General features: G+C 53.2%; 1 protein-coding gene across 1 annotated transcript in view; it reads right to left on the bottom strand.

The window, feature by feature from the left end:
- The window catches only part of Ptprj (protein tyrosine phosphatase receptor type J), a 71,391-nt gene extending 45,787 nt beyond the window's left edge, over positions 1-25,604 (bottom strand). Inside the window, exon 1 of the mRNA XM_021264152.2 lies at positions 25,515-25,604. Coding sequence (XP_021119811.1) covers positions 25,515-25,577 — 63 coding nt within the window. The 5' untranslated portion in view covers positions 25,578-25,604. The remainder of the gene's footprint in view (positions 1-25,514) is intronic.
- Positions 25,605-25,887: the final 283 nt, after the last annotated feature.

Below are 25,887 nucleotides of genomic sequence, written 5' to 3'. Positions count from 1 at the left end.
GGAATTGCAACCCCACTGACAGAAGGGCCCTGGGGGAGCCCCTGGCCCACGGTCACAGGGCTTGAGCTTGGCCCAGGGACAAGGGGACAGGTGAAAAGAATGTGACAGGCGGGGGGCGCACACCTGTGATCCCGGCACGCGGGAGGCTGAGGCTGGAGGAGTGCTCTGAGTTCAAGGCCAGCCTGGGCTACACAGAGGGACCCTGTCTCAATCAATCAATCATCAATCAATCAGATGGTACCGGTGCTCTAGCTGCTGCAGTCCTGTCAGTCAGCTGCCTGGCTACCCTGACTCTCTCTACAACCCTCTCTGGAGCATCAAAGCCCACAGCTGGAACCAGACCCTCCCCTTGAGTGACAGGCCCTGGCAGCTGTCTTCCAGTCGCTCCCTCCTCTACAGCGGCAGACAGAACAGGCTGCTGGGTCAGCCTGTGATCCAGAGCTCACCAGGACCCTGGCAGGCACAGAGTCACACCCAGCAGGGAGGGGGAGGAGCCTGTCAGGTCGTTCTCAAAGCTGTGGGAAGAGCTAAGGAGCTAAGGGAAACTAACAAGGGATATGCAAGAGTCCTGGGGTCACCAGGGAGAACAAGCAAGGAGGCCTGGGCCACCTCTCCCGGGCACTGGCTGGGGCCTCCTGCAGGGCCAGTCCCATGGGAACCCTAGAGAGTGACCGTGAGACCAGGTGCCAAGGAGTGTGGGGGACAGGAAGCAGGGGTGCGGGCATTTGAAGTCAACACGAAGGGGAGTACTATTCTGCCATAAAGAAGGATAAGCTTGTCATCTGTAGGAAAATGGATGCACTTTGAGATTTGATACCACAACGTGAAGTAAACTAAATCGGACACAGGCTTAAATAGCACATGGTTTCTCTTACACAAAGTGTAAATAAGGAGCAAAATAAGAGATGGTGAGAAGGGACAGAGATCTTTTGCAAAAGGGAAAAAGACCAAGAGATGCAGGGGACAGGAGGGGACCTACAAGGGTTAAGACGTGATACGCGAATGCTCCAGCTCCCGGGAGCAATGCATCACTGTGCACCGCAAACATGTGCTGAAACAATTTTTAAAAATATGAAAGAAGAAAAAAGCCTGGAAGTGCGGCTCATGAAGCGAGGAAGCGAAGATGCCAGCCAGCTCTGCACCCTGAGGCCAGGACCTGAGCCCCTGCACGGGAGGGCCAGGCTGTCCTGGACTCAGGTCACCGGGGAGCCCGCCCGTCCCGCTTTCCAGGGTGGCAGGGACTGAGCAGCACTGTGGAACCCGGAGCCCCTCGCCCCGCCAGGCCCACACACCATCTGACAGCAGCTATTACTCCCCGACGCAGCAAACCAAAAGGAGAACCGCTCCAAGGCACGCTCGCTCGGGGATCTGTTCAGGATCGGATCGCGTTTTACGGGCCTGGAGCACGGGGAGCGCCTTCGCCATTTCCCTTGGGAAATTCTCCAGCAACTCCCCGAAAACCTGGCCCCCAAGGGAGATCACCGATCAGGAGACGCCAGGATGCTCCCCGGTGACGAGGGTCCCCGCGCTGTCACTGAGAATCCACACTCAGGTGCGGCACCTGGGCGGCCGCAGGCCCTGGCATCTGCTCGCCACGGAGCAAAAGGCAGGCACGGCCGGCCCCAGACCGAGGGGACCCAGGGCACAGACAGCAGGCAACGGCGGCGAGGGGTGCAGCCTCTTCCCAGCACTCGGGAGGCTGAGGCAGGAGGGAAGGAAGGACGTTCCGTGCAGACTCGAACTCCTCTGATGTGCGTGTGTGCGTGTGTGCGCACGCGGCATGTGCTCCCCAGCTGCGCCTGTGACCGGCGTGGCCCAGGCAGAAGCCGCCGGGTGCCCCATGTGTGTGCGGCACACTCGGGCGAGCGCTTTCCTCGCCTCTCAAAACTCGGATCTGGGTAGGGAATGTTTAAAGTGAAAATTAAAGCAAACAAAATTAAAGCTCGTTGCCAGGACAGCCAAGGAGCACCACAGAATGCAAATGGAAAACAAGTGCGGGCCGAGGGAAGAAAGGGAGCCTCAGGAGGGCTCGCAGCGGCAGCTCGACCCAGCCGCTCTCACTGAGGGAACCAGGATCCTCACCGATGCCCGGGACCCTTTCCCACACCGCACTGTGCCCGGGTGCCGGCCGGGCCGGCCGCACTGTCGGAACCCAGCCCCACACCGCGCCCTTCCTCTGACCATGGCGTTTCTGAAAATTGTGACTACATATTTAAAATCAAGGAAACTGGGCCGGGGATTTAGCTCAGTGGTTCGGCCGACTGCCTCGCAAGCGCAAGGTCCTGAGTTTGATCCCCAGTACCCAAAAATATTAAAATAAAATAAAATCAAGGACACTAGCATTTTTTATTTTTGAGTCAGGGGCTCCTATGTGGTCCAGACTGGCCTTGAACTCAGCGATCATCCTGCCTCAGCCTCCTGAGTGCTGGGATGACAGGTGTGCACCACTATGCTCAGCTGCCTAGAATTTTTTAAATACTAATTTTGGTTTTTCAAAGATTTTCAAAATGTTTTTAATTTGTCTGCCTTATCTGGCCATAATCAAGCCATTAGCTGCACCTGAGTGTCAGCCTCGCTGTCTGTCACCCAACGCTGAGGACAAAGGGCCGTTACCAAGCAACACACCAGCCACACTGCTGGCTTCCTCTGTCAAACCTGAGCACAGGGAGGTCGGAGAGAAGCCGACTTTCCTGAACCAGCCTTGCGTCACGTGCAGTCACGGTCCGGCTGCCCTGGAGACAGCAGAGCGTGGGGCCCGCGATCCAAGTGCACCTGCCACTGATGTGCGCAGTGACAGCCACTGTGAACTTCTTCCTTTCAGTTCCTTTCAGGCAGAGACTTCCAGCCAGTGCCCGAGGGAACACCCACCTGGCCCTGAACTCCCTCCTCCTCCTCCTCCCCACTGTGCTCCCACCCTGCCCACTCCTAAGCCCTGAGGAGCAAAGCGGGCCGAGTCCTGATGCTCAGGTGAGGCGCATTTCCCACACAGGACCTGGCACAGCCATCTGGAAAGCTCCCCACTGCCCACCCGGCCCATCTGCCTCGAGTGTGGACAGCACTGGCCAGGCTGCCGCATTCTGGGCCAGAGCCCTATACCCAGCCAAGGGACCCACAGACCACACCTTCCTGTCCCCATCTCTGCATCCGTCCCAGGTCCCAGGTTGGCCGGCTCCGCTCTCCACAGGCCACATCCAGCAGGGGCTGAGGGCACCAGTCCCAGAGGCCTCCCGAGGTCCTGTTGCCTCCACAGAGCCCCAGAGTCACTGAGGGTCCTCCAGGCTCACAGCAGTGCCCGCTGCACGGAGGAGTGGAGGGCACCAGTCCCAGAGGCCTCCCGAGGTCCTGTTGCCTCCACAGAGCCCCAGAGTCACTGAGGGTCCTCCAGGCTCACAGCAGTGCCCGCTGCACGGAGGAGTGGAGGGCACAGATGGGGGTGGGGGAGATGCGGGACCAGGACAGACTGGAACGGGGACCATGTTAATCAGGGCAGAGTCCGAAAGCCCTGGGTTCCCCTACTCTGTGCTATAGTTTGAGTGCAGTTCATGTAGCCAAAACTCCCACAGGCGCCGGGCGTGATGGTGCACATCTGTAATCCAGCACTCGAGAGGCTGAGGCAGGAGGATTGCCATGAGTTAGAGGCCAGCCTTGGCTACATAGTGAGTCCCTGGCTCAAAAAAAATCCCACGGGACGCGACTCCACCACACACCAGGTCCTGGAAGACCCAGACTCCAGAGCCTGAGATGAGACCCACCTCCAACCCCCAGAGTGGCTTGGCCTCGGGAGTCTGTCACAGCACAGCAGGAACACCCTGCGGGCTTGGTGACTGGATGAACCCATGCAGGGCAGGACAGGAGACAGACCCAAGGGGGGCGTTGCCCTCCCACTGCCCAACACCAAGCACAGGGCCGAGGGACCAGTGTGGCATCCACCTGAGGTTGTTCAGCGGTCACCAGTAACAGGCTGAACCTGAGCAATGGGTATCAGACACGAGTTGGTGGACAGTGCTAATTTTCATAACTATGAGAAAGTAGCCGGGATATACGTATGGGATTTCTCTGTAACTCGCTTTCCATTTTGCTGTGAGTCTAAACCTCTCTTTAAAAAAAACCCAAAATCTTTTTTAAATAAAGGGTATAGCAGGGTATGGCGATACACACCTGGCATCCCAGCACTCAGAGGCTGAGGTAGGAGGATCACCAAGAGTCCAAGGCCAGCCTGGGCTACATAGCCGAGACCCTGTCTCAAAAAACAAAAAACAAAACAAAAGAAAAAGGGCATCCCTAAAACATGGGCAACGCTGGAGACTGATAGCTTCCAGCCACCACGTGAACACAAGCGTCACTGAGAAAGGGCTCGGGAAACCAGCAGCCATAGCCAGCACTGCTGAGGCGCAAGGACACGAGCAGGCAGGCACTGAATTCACAACCACTGAACGTGTGTCCCTGTCATTTTCCCCCATTGTGAAACATCATTCTGGTTGCATTTTTTTTGCAGCCATCTAAAAATGTAAGCTCAGCATTATGACACCTGTCTGTAGTGCCAGCTACTCAAGAGGCTGAAGCAGGAGGATCACTTGAGCCCAGGAGTAAATCTGTGGCCAGACTGGGCAATGTAGCAAGACCCTATCTCAAAAAACTATGAAATTAGAAACAAAAACCTTTTTGACAGGGTCTTCTTCTATATTCCACGCTGGTCTTGAACCCATTATGTCACCCAGGCTCACAGTGATCCTCCTGCCTCAGCCTCCTGAGTGCAGGTCTGGGCCCTGTTCTATGAAGCATGTTGTTGGTGACATTCGCAAGTCCCTTGCTTTGCTTTGTGGGCTTTCAGGGAAGACAAAGTCAACACACAAAAGACACAACAGATGTTGACACTCTATGAACTGCAGGGAGTTTACAAAACTCAGCCCCTAGCCAGGTGTGGTGGTGCAGCCTATGACCCCAGCACTCAGGAGGCTGGGGCAGGAGGAGCACCATGAGTTCGAGGCCAGCCTGACTACATAGGGGATTCAAGGCCAGCCTGAACTACACAGTGAGACCTTGTCTCAAAAAAATAAAAAGAAAGATCATTATGAACCACCAACAATAATTACCACATTGTGCAAATAAATTGCATTATAGCAAAAGTCGCCCTCTTCCCAAGTTTGCAATAACAAAGAAAAAGCTAAAATTCTCCAAGTCTCCTAAGTCCAGTTCATCTTTCTTTGCCATCTAATAAAACGCTTTTCATTTCCTTCCACAGGCTGCAACTTGACTAAAAGGCAGATTGTCCGAGGGCACGCTGCAGAGACAACGGGACTCTGTGTGCCCAGCCGTCCCCTGCCCGGCCGACTGTCTTCGGGTTTTCTCAATAGACACTGGACAGCAAAGGCGATCAGAAACGGCCCTGTGATCTCCCTAATTGCTTCCACAGACAACTCCAAATGGGGGAAATTTTTTAAAAGACACAAGTGATTGCACTCCCCAGTGCTCCGCTGGGAGCTCCCAGCCTGTCTCCCCCCACAGGCGGAGCCCTCGAGGCCCAGGCTGGGCTCGGGTTCAAAGGCAGCCAGGCCACCTCCAGCCTGGCCCACGGCTGCCCAGGAAAGGGTAGGACCAGGCGGCCAGGAAGCCCGGGCTCCACGTCCCCACCTGTCCGTCCTCCCTGAAGCTGACCCAAGTCTAATCCGAAACCTAGCATTGGGGCAGCTGCATCCGAAAGGCCTTCCTTCTGTGGGCCCCAAATATCCCCAAGGCCACGAAGCCACCTCAAAGACACTGGCCCCTCACCCTGTACCCTGCGCGACAGCCCGTGCGGTCTCAGGTTGGACGCATCTCAGGGGAAATTGGCACCGGAGCCCTCCCCACCTTATACTACCAGGATCCCCAAATTCTGCCCGGAAGTGGGGTCGTGCTCTGCTGAAGGTGGGGTGAGACACCCCGCCCATGTCTCCCGCAGGGGCTTCGAGGTCCTGGCTGACAACAGACCCACGCGGACTGACTTCAACCCCAACCCTGTCACTGCCATGTCCCCCGCTCAGGGTCAACACCACTACTGTCTCGCCGTGGCCCAGAAGTTCCGGTGAGGGGAGCTGCCACAAGCTCTCGGTGACACTGTGCTCAGAATCGAAGAGGGAATTTTCTGCTTTTCTCTGTTTTAACAAATGAAGTATCAGGGACTTTTCTTTTCCTTTTTTTTTTTTTTTTTACTTGTTCCCCGCTGTTCAAAGAAAAATCTTCCCCGCTCACGCTGTGGCTTCTGACGCCCTGCCAAGTGTCAGATGCCGAGATGCAAATGGGATTAAAGAGGGACAAGATGGGGTAAATGCTCCCACCGCTTCCCCGCATCCATCTCACTGGCAAGCCAGCGACCCACTGGGGACCCGAACTGGAGGCCGCCTGCTCGCTGGGGGCGGAGGGACCGTGGCTCACGCTGCTCCCTGCAGCCCCGCGGAGTGTCTGTCACACCCCTTGTGTCCAGCACACATCTCACACATCACCAAGGGCGCCTCTCCGGGAGGCCGGGGCTGCGGGGGACACCAGCAGTCAGGGCTTCCCATTCTTATTGCAGAACAGAAATCACTTGATATAAGTGAATTAAAGCCGACACACACGTGTAAATACCCCATTGTTTCTCTGGCATGAGAAACCCAAAGTGGAAATAAGGACTGAAATATAATAGATATTGGGAAACGGGAAGAAAGTGTTCAAATGGGAAGGGGAACAGGGAGGAGGGACGGAGAAAGGAAGGAAGAGAGGTGAAAATAGAAGAAAAAACTAGAATCAAAGCTTTTGCACATAGGGAGGGGAGGGAGCTTGAGTGGGGATAGAGATAAAATAAAATTTATTCTAAAAAATAAAAGAGATCACTTGATAAATTAAATATTGTAAGAGCCCTAAATAAAATTTTTTAAACATGAATAAAATTATTAGGAAGTCTTAAATTTTTTGTTTTGTTTTTTGAGACAGGGTCTCACTATGTAGTTCAGGCTGCCCTTGAACTCACTGTGTATCCCAAACTGGCCTCAAACTGACACCAATCCTCCTGCCTCAGCCTCCCGAGTGCTGGGATTACAGGACTCTGCCACCATACCCAGCTAACCCCAGCACTTTTTCTTTTTTATTTTGAGACAAGATCTCACTTGCCCTCTTGGCCTAGAATTTTTGTGGTGACGCACACCTCTGATCCCAGCACTCGGGAGCCTGAGGCAGGAGGAGCACCAATCAGAGCCCAGCCTGGGCACTTTAACAACATAGAAATATCCTGTCCCATAAATTAAAAAATGTTTATGGATGATGATGATTTCCTCATGCCATGAAACCAATATAATCTTGACACGAAAACAGATCAGGACAAAATGAGGAAGGAAAGCTATAGGTCAACTATGTGCATGGTCATAAATGCAAAGTTCCCACACAGAATCTTAGTAAACATAAATCCAGCAATGAAGGAAAGCAATCTATTGCAGCCGAGTTGGCTCATCTTGGGAATGCAGGTGTGACTTAGAAACAAAACATGCGCTACATGTCACAGTATTGGGTGGAAGGGAAAAGGTCACGAGGTCACTTGGAAGGAAGCAGAAAACGACCGGTAGCATCAACACTGAAAATGCAGACGGGAAAAGTGCTTTCGGAACCCAGCATTGCCCACCTACCCACACTCAGCACGGCTCTATTCTGAACACTATTCCGAAGTGTTTACAATGGCCCATGGACACATAAATGATGATCTATGCTGGACTAGAAAGGAGGAGACTGTTGGGTGGGCTTGCAGACACCTTGCTAAGTGAGCCAGCCCGAAAGAAAAACCCTCAGGCTCTTGCTCCCACGCTCACTGCCCACAACAGGGATGGTTCTGAGCACTGCACTGTCATCCCAGCACTCAGGAGGCTGAGGCAGGAGGATTACTGTGAGTTCCAGGCCAGCCTGGACAATTTAATGACTTAGCAAGACCCTGTCTCAAACTTTTAAAAAGAGCTGGGGATGTCACTCAGTACGGGTCCCTGAGCAAGCGTGGGGACCAAGGTGGCTCTGGTGGAAGATTCTCCGGGGTCCCCTCTGTTCCTGGCTGGTAACTCTCCCTCCCGATGACAGAGCACCTGAGTATCACAGGGCGGGAGTTTCTGGCCCGCACACGATTCCCACCAGAGCCTCAGAGCGCGGGTAGCTGGTGCTTCTCTGGAGCCACCAGGCACCAAGCTGTTTGGAAATCAGAAGCTGGGACGTGAGGGCTTTAGGAGGAGAGCCCAGCTCCGGCCCGGCCTGGACACAGCCTGCAGCTCCTCTGGGTAGGTACATGACGTCACCCTAAACAGCAGCATGGGTCAAGATTCTGATCTTGGCCCTCCCAGCCAGGTGACCCGGGAAAGCTTCCATCCCCTGTGGCGACAAAAGGTCCAGCCTGGCCCAGAAGGGCACGGTGGTCACACAAACAGCCGCGTGCCCATCACTTGGGGGAGGAGGCCAGCCCCGCCCAGCTCTGAGAAGGGCCTGGTGAGGACAGCTGGCCAGGGGACTTCTCCCTCCCTCGGCCACCGAGCACCCCAGCCGAACAAGACCCCTCCTGCCAGAGGCTTTGAAGAGCTCTACTTGGGACCCTGGTCTTTAAGTACGTGCCCACCCACAGCTCCAGCCATAATCCCTCCTGGAAGTAATAAAACATGCAAACGTCTGGTGACAGGAATGATGACATCAGGCCTTAGCAGACTTTTACATGGCTCTTCCTACACGCCAGGGACCTCTTCCCACACCCTTAATCCCAGGAGCAGTCCTCGAGCTCGGTATGCTCTTAGCTGCACTCTACTTGCTTCTTTCTTTCTTTCTTTCTTTCTTTCTTTCTTTCTTTCTTTCTTTCTTTCCTTCTTCTTTCTTTAAGACAGGGTCTCACTATGTAGTTCAGGCTGGCCTTAAACTCACTATGTAACCCAGGCTGGCCTCAAACTCACAACGATCCTCCTGTCTCAGCCTCCCAAGGGCTGAGATGACAGGGGTGCACCACCACACCCAACATAGGCATACGTCCATTCCACCAATGGAGAACTCGGGTGCGAACACTGGAAAGGCTGGCCCAAGGCCATGCAGCCAGGACCAGATACCCCAGCACAGCCCCGCCCCAGCCTCTGCCTCTGGCCAGGAGGAGCTTTGACAGAAGGCTAAGGAGCCCCAGGCAGGCAGAGGTCACGGCCCTGAACCCCGGAACACAGGCTGAGAGGAGGCTGCAGCCCAGGTGACCCCCACAGGGCAGGACCACACGAGAGGCTGTGCGCACCTGGATGCCATGACACATACGCTCTCTGCAGGACAGGGCAGCACAGACCCCGGGGCTCCGGCTCTGAAGAGGCCATTGGCTCAGCTCCCGCCAAGGGCAGCACCCCAAAACCTGCTCCCTGGTACCTGCAGGGGACAGGCGGAAGTGAAGCCCACAGCAGCCCACGGAGCACACAAGGAGAAGGGGAGATGGGCGGCATCTGGGGACACCCAGAACCAGTGTGGCTGCCACTGCTCCAGGTCGGCACAGGACCACGGTGAAAGCGCACTGTGGATCCACAGACTCCACTCTCCTCACAGCGGGGCTGGCCTCACGGGGAGCTGAGACTCAGACCATTACTATGCTGTCCTCATCCTCATGACGGTGCCTGGGGTCCTGCGTGGCTGCCCCACTGTGCAGCCGGGGTGAAGACCCTGCACTCAGCCGGCTGGCTCGAAGCCCTGGGCAGGGGGGTCCCTGCCTCCCAGCCTAATGTTACCAAAAGGGGAGAGAAACAAGAGGAGACTGGCCAGGCATGGTAGCACACTCCTGTAATCACAGCACTGGGGAGGCTGAAGCAGGAGGATCTCTGCAAGTTCAAGGCCAGCCTGGGCTACATAGTGAGTTCAAGGCCAGCCTGAACTACACAGTGAGACCCTGTCTCAATGAGCTAACCTATTAACAAGGGTCTCTCTGCAAGGTTACAGGTAATTTTTAATGTCTCTGACATGCTTACAATTTAAAACAAACCAAGATTTTACCAAGCATCTGGGCATGAGTGAGGAGCCCAAATTAAAATGCTGAAAGCAGTTCTCAGAGCCAGCAGATGACCTTCCTGGCCACACGACACACTGACCAGGGATGACAAATGGAGTAACATTGAAATTAAGTGACACAAGTGTGTTACCTGAATAAATAATAGATGATAAACTCTTTATGGAGTCACTAAAGCAGAGCGCATCCGCTGACTTAGCTGATGCCAGCACCACATAAATGTTCTTAATATAACAGTGCCAGGATGTAAAAAGCATTCACTAAATGTCACCCAGAGCCAAACACAACAGGACTCAGGGTAGAACCCACAGGGGAGGGGAGGGGAGGGGGGAAGAAATGGGGAGGAAGGCAGGAGATATCTTTGGGCTCAAATGTGCCCACTGTGGGCAGCCCCTGCAGAACACAAAAGGGACTTGGAATCCCACTGATACCCGCCCCCTAGCCAGGGCCCATGAGACCCCCAAGAACAAAGACTCCCGGTGCCCAGATCTACGGAGGATCTCATGGCCAGGAGCAGGGGCACTGAGGCCCATCTGCCAAGTCAACACGTCTCGGTCATCTGGGACAGATGGAGCCACGGCACCATCACCGGGAGCCCACAGCAGATCATGGCCCGGGCCGAGGCCATTCCACGGCCACAGACCAGTGATTCACAGCTCACCGGGCTACAGGAGCGCACTCAGGAGCCCCTCACTGGCAAAGTGACAGGACCGGGGAGATCCCTGCCTGCTTGGCCACCTGGACCCCAGATGAGAAGACCATGCTAGGATTGGCTGTCATCGCTGTCAGTCACCAGGGTCCCCAGAGACAGGCAGTTGCTCCAGAGTGGGAGGGACATTGCTGCACACACAGGGAGCGACTTGGCAAAGCCTTTTTTTTTTTTTTTTAAACTTGTTAACTTTTTTTCTGAAGCAAAACACTTATTGATACATTTTCAGTATACACTAATCACATTCATCACAGGGAATTTGCACCTCTACGTGATACATCTAGCTTCTTTTTCTCTCATTCCCCTCCCCTCCCATGGACCCCTCTTCCCCTCCTTATTTACAAAGATTCATTTCCATTTTTTCTTTCTATTCTTTTTTTTCCTTGTCCCTTCCTTCCTTTCCCAGTCTGCTCTCAGTCTGCAGACCTCCAGAACCCAAGGACGCAGGAATCTGTGCAGTGCCTGGCACACGGAAGGTCACGGAAGGTGCATGGCAGTTGCCGAATAAATGGTAGAAGGGCCGGGGATTTAGCTCAGTGGTTCCAACGCCTGCTTCGCAAAGGCAAGATCAAGAATTCGATCCCTGGTACCAAAAATAAAATAAATGGTAGAAGGAGAGCTGTACAAATCAACTACCAAAGCTGCTAAAGTAAAACAATCACCATAATATGTATTTCTTTATTATTATTATTATCATCATCATCATCATCATGACTGCATCACGTAAGGTGCTCAGCACACAGTCGGTACTTATGCATTCAATCCTCTCAAGCCAATTTTTGCCCATTTTCTACTACAGGTTTGCAGTTTCCCAGCGGCACAATGATCCCGAAATATTTTCAGGTTAAAAAAACATATTTCAACACATTTCATGGTTCAAAGTGGGGAACACACACGCGAACACACAAACACACACATACGCACACTCACACATTCACACGCATCCCTTTCTTAAAGACATAAAGGTCGCTCGGAGAAGAGCCGCAGGAAGGTACAGAGAAGCCACGGAAACAAACATGTGCAGCACCCCTTGCAGGCCAACTGGTCGGTCCCGAGACGCAGGGGACAAAGCCAACGACCTCTGCTGCTCCGAAAATCCCAGGAAAGGTGCCAAGGAAAGTCGCTCCTGTCATCCTGTGCTACAAGTGCCAGACAGCCCGGGAACCGGGGACCAAAGTCACCGCCTCGGGTCTCGAGCAGCAAGCCTCGGTTTACCCATCAGCACAACGCATCAGCTCAACCCCGCCCCACCCCAAAAAGAACGGGAAATGCCAGGGCTGGAGGAAACTAGCTTGGCACCTTACGGCCCTCTGCTTGCACTTGGACACACGGAGCCGCACACGGGGATGCTGAACAAACGCAGTCGTCCACCCAGAAGGGAGCCCGGGGGGCCGCCAGACCACTCTGTCCCCCACAAGCCCCAGGCTCCATCCACCCGGTGCCTCCTCAGCTTTCTGGCCTTAGAACCTATTTATGTTTACCAAGGAGCCTTTGTTTATAACAAACCTATCCCATCACAAATAATCCCGACCCGAAAAGTGATGTATTCGGCACACAAGAGTGAGAAGAGCGGGGTCATCGTTTCAGATTTTCACAACTCTCTTTCTTCACGTCTCACTAAATGAAGAGGGCTGGGCTGGCACCTCTGCCTCTGCCTTCACATTGGTACAGTCTGGTTTTCTGGGTGGTGAGGTAGATGAAGAAACCCCAGATTCACAGACACTCGCTGGGGAGAGTCACAGCCTTGGCAGTCAGTATGGAGATGTTTCTCTTTCTCTTTGCTTCGTTTTGTTTCATTTTGTTGTTTTGTTCTGTGTGACAGGGTCCTGCTATGTAGTCCAGGCTGGCCATCGTCTCTGGTGATCCTCCTGCCTCAGCCTCCCGAGTGCCAAGATGACGGGTGTGCACCCCCACACCCAGCTAGCATGGCTATTTTTCTTTTTTTTTTTTTTTCGATGGCTATTTTTCTTGATGCTACTCCAATCCTGGACAAGTGAGTAGTTAGCAGTGAGGAGAAATGTGAAACTATTCAGTAAACACTTCATATTCTGTTCTATGGTATGGGACCCTGCGCGCTGCCTCTGCTGCCATTACACCTGGGAGGCTCTGGTTTGGGGTTGTTTTTCTTTCACTGCAAACGAAAACTGCACACAGTTATAGTGTACCTGCTGCACTTCGGATGGCTCTCCTCACCCCGCATGCTTTGTCACCCTGCACTGGTTACTGGGGAAGAGCGGCTCCCTAGGGGTGCACACCTCAGAGAACGGGAGGGGAGACGCAAATCGCAGTCTCCTGCCATGTCCGAATACCTTTGACCTCGAAGATTCCAAACTGGCTCAGGAGCCCTGAATCCCCACACTACTCAGGACTACGGGTCCACACGAGGATCAGAGAACTTCCCACCAGCGAATGTAAGTATCATCCACGCAGCCCATAAATGCTTTCCCTGGCCTCCGGAGGCTGCACACTGCCTGGCCAGAGCGACTGTCACCCTCTCGGGCCCAGGTCGGGGCTCCGCGCAGCTACACAAGCACACGCACACATGCACACACCCATCGTGCAAGCGCCAGTGGAAAAAGTGAAGCGCAGATACCCAGACATTTACACTCGGGGGGTGTGGTTTGCTGGAAGCCAACACTCAGCCAGCCTGAGATTTGCAAATTAAGGGTTTGATAACAAAATCTTTTTTTCAATACCAAAATACTTGCGGGCGCAGGGCCGGGGAGGACCTGCCCTGGGAGGGCACAAGCCACCAGCTCGCCTCAGAGGCTCCATTCCTTCCCTCCACCCATTACCAAGGGTGAAGCAAGCCCTGGGCCCCAAACCCTGCTCCAAGTCTTGCAAGGAGCAGAGGGCAGTAGGGTGAGGCCAGCTCTCCCATCCCCCCTGAAGCCCTGGCCACAGCCCGTCGAGATTCTGTCTTCTTAGAGGCCTCCCTGAACAGCAGCCACACATGTGTGGCAACCAACCAATATGACAGCTGACTGGGAGGTGGCTATTTAGAGAAGAGAGGGCCACATATACCGTGGCAGTGGCCACAGCAGCCATCCAGGTACAGCCAAGCCATGACATGGCCAGCTCGAAGCCCCATGTGGAGTGGGCTCCCTCTTTGCCAGTCCCCTCACCCGGCCAACACAGGTCCTGCCAGGCCTCAAAGAGCCGCAAAGTTTCCTCTGCCCAACTGGCAGCTCACCACCAACTCGGGCTGTTCCAGGCACCACAGAGAAGATGCTGCCCATTTTCCCTGGCCAAGACCTGGCCACATCCGGGCCTGTCGCCCACAGGAAGGGAACTTGGCCACAGAGCACAGGCAAATGAATGCAGAGCCATTTTTAGCGTTCCATTCCCATCTTTATTCCAGAAGGTCTGGCACCTGTGCCAGCCACAGCTGCTGCCAAGTGTGGCTTGCAGACCACCTGCGTTGGAAACACCTGGACAGGGACATTCAGATTCTGGGGTCCGATCCCCATCTTGATGGGACAGGGCTTAGGAGTCTGGGTCATCAGCAAGCTCCCCAGGGAATTCTTTGGCAAAATGAAGCTTGAAAATCACTGGTAATCCAGGTCTGTACCCATCCACTCATTCATTCATTCACTCATCCAACGTTTGCTGAGTGACCCCAACAGGCACCATGCTGAGGTACAAAGCCAAAGAAACACAGTGCTCACTCTTAGCCTTTGGGTCCAAAGGAGATACAGCATGGCAGGAAGTGCTGAAGCCAGAGCATGAGATACTGTGGGAGTCATCGACTCTGCCCAGGGGGACTGGGCAGCTTCTCACAGGAAGGGACCCCGGAGCTGGGGCCAACAAATGTCACTCCCTACCTTGCTGCCCCGTGCCCTTCCCTTTGGCCAAATCCAAGATGGCATTCGGCCCACCTTCACCTCACCCAGTGCCCTGCTGGCTTCTCCACATATGCTGCACATGTTTGACAAACAACTTAAAAACCAGATGGATTGGGCACTCTGTGGAGACAGGAGTTAGGAGGCCGCTCCAAGCAGTTTTTTGTGTGCCTACTGGGTAAGCACACAGGCTCCGGAGCAGGCCTGACTAGAGGTGGATTACCATCTCCTTTCAGCTTAGCCTGTCTCGTCTGTAAATCCGGGATGCTGGACGTAGCGAAGGTTAACCCTGCATGTGAATTATCCAGTTCATCAGTGGCCACACAGTGTACACGTGAAAAAGTTAAGATCTGTTCATAACAAAAGGCCTGAGACCCAGCCCAAGTCCCAACACTAGCAAGCTATGGCAAATCCATCCAACCTGGGCTCGGGTTTCTCACCCACAAAACAAGAAGCTTTCTCCTCCACACATGGCTCTGGAAAAACTGGATGTCCATATGTAGAAGACCAAAGTTAGACCCCTATCCCTCACCCTGTACAAAAATCAATTCAAAAGGACCAAATGCCTAGGTCTGAGACCTGACATTTTGAAACTGGTAGAAAAAAACATAAAGGAAACACTTGAAGCCATAGCCACAGACAAAGACTTCCTGAACAGGACTAGAATAGCACAGGAAATAACAGCAAAAACCAAAAATGGGGCCACATCAAGTTACAAAGCTTCTGTACAGCAGAGGAAACAAGAGACAAAGTGAAGAGACAGCCCACTGAATGGGAGGAACTCTTTGCCAGCCACTCTTCCCACCGAGGATTAATATCGAGAATACATAAAGAACACAAAAATGTGATATCAGAGAAAATGAATAGCCCAGTCACTACATGGGCACATAAACTGGACACTTTCAGAAACAGAAAGTACAAGTGAAAAAGATTCAACTTCTTCAGAGATCAGGGAAAAGCAAATCAAAACTTCCATCTCACCCCAGTCAAATTGGGTGTCATCAAGAATAAAAACAAGATTTCCAATGATGAATTGACATCATTATGTTGTATACCTAAAATGTACCAATAAAATAAAATTTTTTTTTAAATAATACAAACAAGAAATCCTAGAAAAGAAGGAGGGAGGACCTTTTACACTGCTGGTGGGAATGTAAACTAGTACAGCCGTTATGGAAATCAGTATGGAGGGTCTTCAAAAACACTAAAAATAGAGCTACCACTGGATCCAGCTATGCCACTCCTCAGTACAGGCCCCCAAAATTAAAGTCTGCATAACAGTGTTTTACTACAGCTAAGCAATGAAAACAGCCAAGGTGTCCAGCAATAGTTGAATGAATAAAGAAAACATGGCATAGACTAACAATGGAGCATTATACAGCCATAAAGAATAAAAAGATTGTGTCATTTGTAAGAAAATGGATACAACTAGAGGCCATCGTGTCAGTGAAATAAGCCAGATTCTGGAAGGGAAGTATTGCATGGATTCTCTCGAATGAGAAACTGGAAGGGCAGATTTTTACAGGGATCTCAGGCTGGGTCTGTAGACGCCCAGGGGGTAACGAACGAAACTCAACGGTCAAACCTTGGCCCGGCTGTGTACCTCTCTTCTTAAGTTAAAACCTTGGCTCAGACTCCCGCTGGGCACTGGGCACAAGCATGGTAACCACTAAGAAGCATCTATATTCCAAGCTTTATTGCCCCTAAATTTATCTACTCTATCTCCCTGCCCTTCCCAGGTCTGAGGACAACAAGATGAGCGTTGTTTCCAGGATTTGCAGGGACTGCAGTCTGGGCTCCAGGCCCCCTGCATGCCTAGAAGTCTCCAGCACCGTCCCAAACCCCTGAGCCCTCGGATTCCGGGACAAGCAGAGCCTCCCGGGACTCCCCACGCTGAAGCCAGCATCCTCGCCACCACACTGTACCCACTGTGAAGCCCCGGACCTCAGGGCCTGTCCTGAGGTGCTGACAGCCCAGGCTCTGCAAACCCTGAGCTCCCAACCTCTCCATCCACTTCCCGGGGCCTGCCAGGCCAGGGGGAGCCACAGTTGCACCCTAAGCTCCCAGAACTAGGACAAAGCAGCACAAGTCTTTTTTTTTTTTTTTGAGAAAAAGACTTGTTCTTTTGTACCAACTATAAAATCAGAGTTGTTTTTTTAAAGAGTATCATAAATTTTTTGGAAATGCAGTGGCTTATACTTGATTTTTTTAAGAAGCAGATGTTTCTGTAACCCTCCCCCTTCCCATTAAAGGGGCTTTAAGTAAAAATAGAATTTTGCAGGGGAAAGCCTTTAAATGCAACCGCCACAGGGTCTTCCGGGAGCTCTGACCCTGAGTGGTGAGGATTTCTGGGCCACCGGGCTTTGAAGTCAACTCTTTGAAGTAGCCTGGCACTTCCTCAATCCAAAAGGAAGTAACAATGGAAGCTAAAAGATAAGGAAGAAGACAGAACACACGAATGAAAAGAAAAGAAGGGCTTTTAACACAAGCGCTCTCTGATCTCATCCCTCGCCCACAGTAACTCCAAACCAACTTGACTCTTATTTTGCTTTGTTTTTGAGACAAGGTCTCGGTAGGCAGTTGAGGCTGGCCTTGGACTCACTATAGAGCCCAGACTGGCCTCTAGCTCCTGGTGAAACCTCCTGCCTCAGCCTCCCCAGTGCTGGGATCACAGGCATGTGCCACCACCTCTGGCTTCCAATTTGACTCTATGGATATCTGCAAAAGACTTTCTTGTACAAAATGTTGTGCTAGGTGCTTCTGAAAGAACAAAGAAAAGACACTGTCATCTTCTATAAGACTATAATTTCTTTAAAAAGAGAAGACAGCGCCACCTTCCTCAAAAGCACAAGGTTCCGAGTTCAATCCCCAATACCAAAAAAAAAAGATAAAACAACAACCACGCGTGGTGGAGCATGCCTGTAGTCCCAGTACTCGGGAGGCTGAAGCAGGAGGACTGCTGAAAGTACCCTAGGCTACACAGTGAGACCTTGTCTCAAAAAACCAAAATAATAATAATAACAATAACAACAACCACAATAACAAGATAAGACAAGAACACAGACTATAAAGAGCAAGAGTGAAGCCCGCCCTTAGGAGACAGAAGGTGTCAGACACCAGTGTCTCTAGCCGAGCCCCCCAGCAGGCCCTGTGCCCAGCGTGGGTCGGGGAGCCTGGTCCCATTTCCCATGGCTCAGAGAACACAGCTGACCACCAGTGCCACCCTAGGAGCAAGCAGATGAACACACTGGAGCCTAGGTCGAGTGGCCACGTCCCGACCTCGGTGCATCTGGTAAGGGGGAGGGGAGGCGGCCGGGGACGAGGGACCTTAGGCCCTTCCTGAGCTGAGCCAGGGCGGAGGCAGGGGCTCACTCAGGCTGCCAGGTGTCTAAGTGCACCTTGACTGAGTGTCACGGTTCAGTAGGCTGTTTGGGCCCGGTAGTCTGTCGCTAGTCTGCATGTATGATAATTAACTCGCTAAGGATTTAGAAGATAAATGAATGAATCTGATGCTTGGGGGGTGGGGGGGGCGCTGAGCTATGCGGTACGCATGCGCCAACTCCCCACCGAGCACATGCACTTGGTCGCTGTGCGAAAAGGGAAAGGGAGGTTCCGAGCCGAGGAGGAGCGGGGGAAACGAGAGCCCGGCTGGGTGAGGCACTGAGGCCAGGGAGGACCCAGGACAGGGCTGGCCCACGCGGGGGAAGAAGGCAGGAAGCAGGCAGGGGCTTTGGCGCAGGGCAGAGGCGCATCGTGTCCTGCTGCAGGGCTCTGGGAGAGACGCAAGAGGTAGAAAAGAGCTGCTGGTTGTGAACAAGGCCAAACGGTCTTGGAGATTTAACAAACCTCGGCCCTCCTTCCCCCCCCCCCTTTTTTTTTACTAGGAATTGAACCCAGGGCCTTCACGCTGAGCTACATCCCCAGCCGTTTTGTCATTTATTTTGAGACAGGGTCTCACTAAGTTGTCCACACTGGGCTCAAACTCAAGATCCTCCTCCCTCGGCCTCCTTCAAACATGCACCACCACCCCCAACTCTTGGCTTTGCTTTATGTTCTCCCTGTGAGCAAGGAGCACCCGTCTAAGTCCCCCACCCCCACCCCGCGCCACTTCTGTGCTTCCTGAAAAAGCCAAACCTGCACACACCCAGGAGCTTCCTGAGAGGCAGCACCGCCTCCCACTTTGCTGGGCCAGGCACGTGTAATATTTCAACATGTGCCCTGTAATCCTCAAAAAAAACCCCACAGATGATGCCACACTGCTTTAGAGAACATCAAACACCAGTCAGTGAAACCTCTGAGACAGCGCCCGGGGGCGAAGGTTCAAAGTCCCCCTGACAGTCACGCTGACCCTGACCGTCATGGTTGCACCCAAACTGCAAACACTGATTCGTTTCTTCCACGCCAGCTTCACCACCAACCCTCTCAGTTACAAGGAGAAAGGGAGCATTAATGTAAGCCCAGGGCTCAGAAAGGCTGCACATGGTCCCCAGGTTCTCAGAACAGATAGGAAGAGAGGATTTGCTGCCGCCTAAATAATGCCGCTTTGTATAATGTACCAAACTCATTACGTAGTCCAGGCTGGCTTGGAACTCTCAGCAACCCTCCGGCTTCATCCTCCCCAGTGCTGGAATTACTGTGTACCACCACACCCAGTTATGGCTTAGAACCTCAGCAGCATACATGAATTTGGGTCCCTTGCTGGGTAATTAACAATTTGGACATGACATACATGATTCTTCTCAAGTAAAACTCTAAATATAACCATGCAGAAATTAGTCCAGTGCTCCAACCTGCTAATATTGAGGACAGCTGAAATCATTAATGCTGCAAAAATAAACTGGGAACACAGAACCCAGAAAGGTACTGAAGGTCTTCACATTTTAAAGTCCCTTAGACACTTATTTCAAGTTTTTAAAATTTAGAGTTTTTTCCTTCATGGTTTCAAAAGAGTTTAGTATGTTTGAGGTATAATTTTGCAATATACAGGAACTGCTGCAAGCTGTCTTAAATGTAATATCCTAAAGATCTATAAAGTGGGTGAATCAACTGGAAATATAAGACAACCCTGTCACCCTTGTGTGGTGGTACATGCCTGTAATCCCAGCACTCAGGAAGCTGAAGCAGCAGGATCTTTGAGAGTTCAAGGGCCAGCCTGGGCTACACAACAAGACCCTCTCTTGAGAAATAAAAAAATAAAAGTGTACAGTACACCCTGTGCTACGTACTTTACATACATGTTCTCTCTCCACCTTACAGATGAAAAAACTGAATTGTGCAGTTAAAAAAATCCAAGGGTGGGGCCGGCGATTTAGCTCAGTGGTTCTGGCACCTGACTTGAAAGCACAAGGTCCCGAGTTTGATCCCCAGTACCAAAAAAAATCCAGGGGTGGGCTAGGTATGGTGCTGCACACCTGTAATCACAACTACTTGAGAGGCTGAGGCAGGAAGATCAGAGTTCCAGGCCAGCCTGGGCTACATGGTGAGGCCCCATATCCAAATAAAAATTAAAAAGAACTGGGGATGTAGCTCAGTGTGAAGGCCCTGGGTTCCACCCCCAGGGCCACCTTTTTTTTAAACACCTCAGACAGAGTAGGACAGCAGGTGGGCACATCTGTGGAGAAGGCCACCGTCATAGAAGCACCGTTTCCAGCGATCCCAGGGGAGTCTGACCTGGGGTGGCACCTGAGTCCCTTCCTCAGGGCAGGGACACAACTGGACACCCACACCTGGGAGGAGGAGGCTCATCTGGCTCGCAGGGTTAGAAGTCTCAGTGCTTGCACAGTGGGCTCACCCCAAAGCAGGAAGCCGTGGTGGAAGGGCCTGGCGGAAGAGAGCTGCTCACCGCCTGGTGGACAGGAAGCAGAGACCAGGGAGGAGCTGGGGGAGATAAACCCTCCCAAGTCATGCCCCGCCCCCGTGACCGCCTCTTCCGACCAGACTCCGCCTCCTCACAGCAAGTCAGCTACAGCCCGCAGCGTCCAGTCCCCTCCCAAACACAGGGGGCCTGGTTGGGCCCCTCTTAGATCTGCGGGGGGGGGGGGGCCTGGGACAGGAACAGCAGATGGCTGAGGTAGACAGCTGGGGAGGTTTAACCAGGGAACAAGCCACCAAGGGGGAGACGACGGGGATGGGGCCTAAGGGACTAAACAGGACCGATGGGGTCAGCACAGGTCCCCTGGGAGAAGCTGTCAAGGCAGAAGGGCGCCTGGGAACATATACCTGCAATTGCGCTTAGACACGGCCATTTCACTAAAGCCACTCACCACCATGCCACCACGCACGATCTGTTCTTTCTCTCTGATCTGACCCACATATTTTTCTACTGCACTGAATTTAACTTCACCCTCTGCAGTACTAATCAAAGAAACCATGAGATTCGCTTTGTGGGATTTTCTTCCAAACACATATTGAAATAGGTGACTGTTGAAATAAATATTCGTCTGTCTAGCATCTAAAGTCATCTTGCAGGGATAGGACCAACACACCTAGGAACTTAGATCAGAAGAATTCAGGAGAAACTGATCATTGGTTTTTGAATTTGACAACTGAATGCAGAAACTGCTCACTCTGTTTTGTCACCTACCCATGGGTAGGATATGGCTCTGTATCTATATCAGGGTGTTTCTAGGATGGCTGAAAAATACACCCCAATACTCAGCACTGTGCCAAGAACCCCTTGGTAGTGCTTTCTTACAATCATGCACTACTGGGATTTGGAAAAAATAATTTTTTTTTTTTTTGAGACAGGGTCTCGCTATGCAGCCAAGCTGGCCTTCAACTCAAAGAGATCCTCCTGCCTCAGCCTCCCCAGTGCTGGGATGACAGGGGTGCCCCACCACACCCACCAAGAGTTCAAGAGTTGTCACTGTAATGCGAGTTACGGTATCTGTTCAGAATCTTGCCGAAGTTTCCTGAACTAGAAGTTGGGTGAACAGATGGGTGGCTAATCCTTTCAACCCCAGGGCAACCAAGTCCCTCTATCCCAGGTAGTAATAAACTTCTACCACAATCGCAACCACCACATGCCATTCCCACCAGCTCAGGGTCCTGTCCTCCAACCCTAAATGACCAGTATCCCTCTGCATTTGAAAATGTTAGACCCACTTTTAATTGAAGAACATAAAAAGCAGTTCTGCCCTCCAAACACTAATAATGAAGGGTATTTGCTGCTGTGATAGAGTGCCAGGAGAGAATGGAGTCTCCCTCAACCACCCGGTTCAGATATTTTCCCAGTAGAACAAGGCACAGAGCAAAAATTCTCAGCAGGGGCAGGTTCACATCGAAAATCAGGTCATCAGCCACAGACGAGAAAGCCCACAGAGGCCCCCACCCTGCATGCTCGTTGCTATGGTGAATCAAACCAGACCTGCCAAGGACAGAAAAGCAAGGAAGAAGCGCTTCGATCCTGGCTGCTCTCCCGCACACCCACACCCCGGAGCGAGCCTGCTGCATCCAGAGACTGAAATCTGCTGCAGTCCCTGCATCCCGAGTCCCTTGGGCTGTTCCGCATGGCCCTCGTGGGGCCCTCATGTTTCCAGGCTATGGGTTTTTCATTCCACAGAGCCCCTCAATTCACTGTGCCTCGCTTCTCCATCAGATAGTGACACCTCTTCCGCTCTGGGGAGCAGCCGGCAGGGCAGGGCTGCTGAACAGACGCTTGTGTCCCCCCCACACCCCAGCAGCAGATGGGGATCACTGTGTGCACTGTATTTTAAGATGATTTATTTGCCTTGTGATCTGATGAAACTTCGTTCCTCCCACCACACTGATTTTTACACAAGAATCTGCTACGAACGAGATTGGGTTCTTTGGCATGGTGAAGGGCAGCATCGCTCCAAAACCGAGTAAGGTCGAGCAGTGAATAGCCAGGGTGCCATCGGCAGCGGCAGGCAGGCGGGCGGCAGGTGGCAGTGCACTGTTTACCCTACTCGGCGGAACTGCTCGTCTCATTCTCAACTGGCTCAGAGATGCCCTTTGGACTCGGGATGGGTTCAGGGCTGACAGGGACTTGGCCAGCACTTCCCAAGAAGGCGGGGCAGGGTCACGGGAAGCTGGGCCATCCTGGCTCTGTGCCCCTCCCCCGGGCCCTCTTCCCCAGGTGGACTCGGGCACACGGTCTCCCTGCAGGCTGCGCCCCCACCTTCGCAGGGGCCCGCTCCCAGCAGCCGCCCCTCACCCGCAGATTCTATGTTTATTCCCTGTTCTTGCCACGATTGCTATTGCTCCCTGGGGAGAGGGACAAGCGCTGGACAACAGGCTGATTTGTCCTTCTGAAGCACTTTCTCATGCATTCTCTCACTGAACCACCGGCTCCCCAGCACTGGGACAGTGACGCCCTTAGGTACAACTGTCCCTTCCACCCCAGGCTGAGGTTTGTTCCTGTGGACGCCTGGCTGGCCTCAGAGGCAATGGGGTAGGCCAGCTCGCCAACGTTCCATAAACAAGCAACCAATCCAAGCAGGGCATGGTGGCACACACCTGCAAACCCAGGACTTGGGAGGCTGAGCCAGGAGGATCACCGTGAGTTCAAGGCCAACCTGGACTATGCAGCGAGACTATCTCAAAAAAACAAAAAATAAATGATCAACCAATCCAGCCACTGCTAATACTTTCCTAAGCAACAAATGAATAAACGAGAGAGATCTGTAGGTATCACACCAGCTCGTCTTCTTAAACGGAGTGCTCTGGGTTTAACATTACCTCCCCGGTGTTTTGAGAACACCCGGGTATTCACAGGCTGTTCATGCGGAGCTGTGTTAATATTTTCCACACCAGCTGAGGTCGTGACTTCTGCACTCACTGGAAACTAAGTCTGCAAAGCTCCCCAGGGGCCCGGAGGTGCCCAAGGGCTTCTGCTTCTCCTTTTCTCAGTTCCTCTCCTCTTCCTGCCTGGCTACCCATTCCGATTCTGCTGGCCTCTCCAGTTCCTCCTAATCTCCCGCTCGCCCAGATAGGAAGCTAGGAGAACCGCCTTGGCCGGGCCCATCTTTAAAAATGAAATGCCTCGCCACAGAGAAGAACCGTGCTTAGGGGACTCTGCCCTCTCTCCCTGTTCCACGGTCTTTGCCCTGCGGTTTGGCTCTGGGTGCCCAGCTGGGTCTCAGATCCTGGCCTGGCAGAGAAAAGAGCAGCTTCCGAGGATCAGGTTCCCTCCAGTTTTCAATTTCCATATGAATTCGGCCCTCCCTGCCCTCACAAACTCTCTCCCATACCACATCCCACAGGGGCCCAGGGCCTGGAACCGGGCTCGCGGGGTGGCCGAGTCCTCCATGCTTTCCTCCCCTGCTGCCGCAGAGCAGTGTCCCGGCCTGGCCTGAGGATCGGGGCCTGCGGGGGGCGGCTGTCTGGGACAGGGACTCCCCTCCTTCTTTAACCCTAACCCCCTCTCTAGAGGAAAGAAAGGGGCAGGAAAGAGACTCCCCACTTCCTTCTCTGAATCCCTGCCACAAGTTTCAAGTTCTCTGAACTGAAACAACGTGTGCACGACTCTGCCTTCACCCCGAGTCGGTTCCACTTTCCTCTGTGGCCCTGGAAGGTGCCTGGTGACACCGCTTCACTGCGGCTCCTGTGGCCGCCGAGGTGTCACCGGGAAGGTGCCCGCAGCTCAGCAGAATGCCAGCGACTCCCCAGAGTGCCAGGGGGTTCCTGTATGACTAGCTGCACAGTGTGCCCGGGAGCCCGGGTCCCCGTCCAGACTCTGCCCTGCACCTGCCACCGGGGCGGACTCAGCTCCTGAGCCCCCTCCATCCCACTGCAGCCCAAGGGGCCCACGAAGCGCAAGAGTTAGTGTGCAAGGCACTCAAGGGTCCCCTGCCGCAGCACCCACAGCCCGTCTCAGGCCCAGAATGAGGGTCATACTTCGGCTTTTAGGCATGTAACATGCTTCCAGTTTTCCCTGCAGTGTGTATTAGTTTTGAATTTTGGAAAAGAAAACTTTTCCTTTTTGAAAAAAAAGACTGACATTCCTAATCCTGCTAACACGAAGGCCAGGAGTATGGCATGGTGTCAAACACCAGGATTCCGGACCTCAGCTGCCCAGGTTCAAATACCAGCCTTCCACTGGGCAAACGTATGGTGAGCCTGGCCATCACCTGACCTCGAGCTGGGCCCATGAGTCTCAGGACACGGCCCAGCTCGCAGGGAGCCCACCTGAGGGGCACCAAGGGCATCGTTTCCAAGCAAGCCTGCGTCCACAAGGGCTCTGTCATCGGCACCATGCCACACAGACACGTGGCGGGCCACACAGACACGTGGCGGGCAACACAGGAAGCCACTTATGTGAAAGGCCTTAAAAATCTAACAGGAGCCATGATTTACCAACAGGAAAAGGACTTCCAGATGTTTCCAGAACATGCAGACACAAATCTGTGTCATGGGGCGAAGCCAAAGGGGACCCCAGGGAGGAGCAGAGGCAGAAGCGATGCCCAGCAGGGGCCTGGGCCACGACGGGCGGGCTCTGCCCTCTACAGCCCTGGTTGCTCCCAGCGGGGGGTGCGGGGGTGTCACCCACGCTGTGTCCGCCCCTCCCAAAGCCGACCTGGCCCTTGCAGGACCCCCAGCTCCCGGGGACAACACTGGGGACCAGAGGTGGGGACTCTGCCGTCCCACGCAGGAACAGAAACGGACAGAAGCAGAGCCAGGTGGAGTCCAGAGGCCGCAAAGAATGGTCCTGAAGTCACCTCTCAGACAGAAACAACGTGAAGCCCCCACTCAGAGCAGGCCTTGCACAGAGCCAGAAATCCGCTCAGAGGCAGGAGCGATTGCCGGAGAATCAAAACTAAAGCCAACACGAGCTCTTTCTTTTTGCAAAACACACATAAGCTGAGAACTTTCTCCAACAAACGCCAGCTTTTCGCTTGGGAGCAAAACAGAAGCCTCTGGGTAAAGTACACAGAAGGGGGGTTCCCTCCGCACCACCCGGGGAGCCTCCTGCGTGCGATCCCCTCTCGCCTCGGATGCCGACCTCTTGGTGAACCCGAAAGACCGGCAGCTCTGGATTTCGCAAATCGGGAGGAATGGCAAGCATTTGGGATGACGCTGAGAACCTCCCTTCCTTCTCTGCTGCTTGTTAGGCAGCCAAGTGTATCAGTCAGAGCAAAAGTAGCCCAAAAATGTGCCCTTCCCTCCGCTGGGGGAAACGGGGGGGCGGGGGGGGGTCACTGAGAGCCACCTCTGGGACATTGTCATGTGTGACAGCAGTAAATTTCAACACAAGCTGACCACGCAACGTCCTTCTGTTCATTCAGCCAGCAGAGCACTTACTAAGCGCTGATCAATGTTGGGGGGGGCAGGCCAGGACAGCCCCAAATCCCTCTCCTGCAGGGCCCACTTCTGTA

Source organism: Heterocephalus glaber, unplaced genomic scaffold (assembly GCF_053883595.1).
Source record: "Heterocephalus glaber isolate CG9 unplaced genomic scaffold, H.glaber_assembly_v1.0 deba00000594, whole genome shotgun sequence".
In the NCBI taxonomy this organism is placed as follows: Eukaryota; Metazoa; Chordata; class Mammalia; order Rodentia; family Bathyergidae; genus Heterocephalus; species Heterocephalus glaber.
The sequence above is the reverse complement of the archived record's forward strand: the minus strand, read 5'-3'. Positions and strand labels throughout refer to the sequence as shown.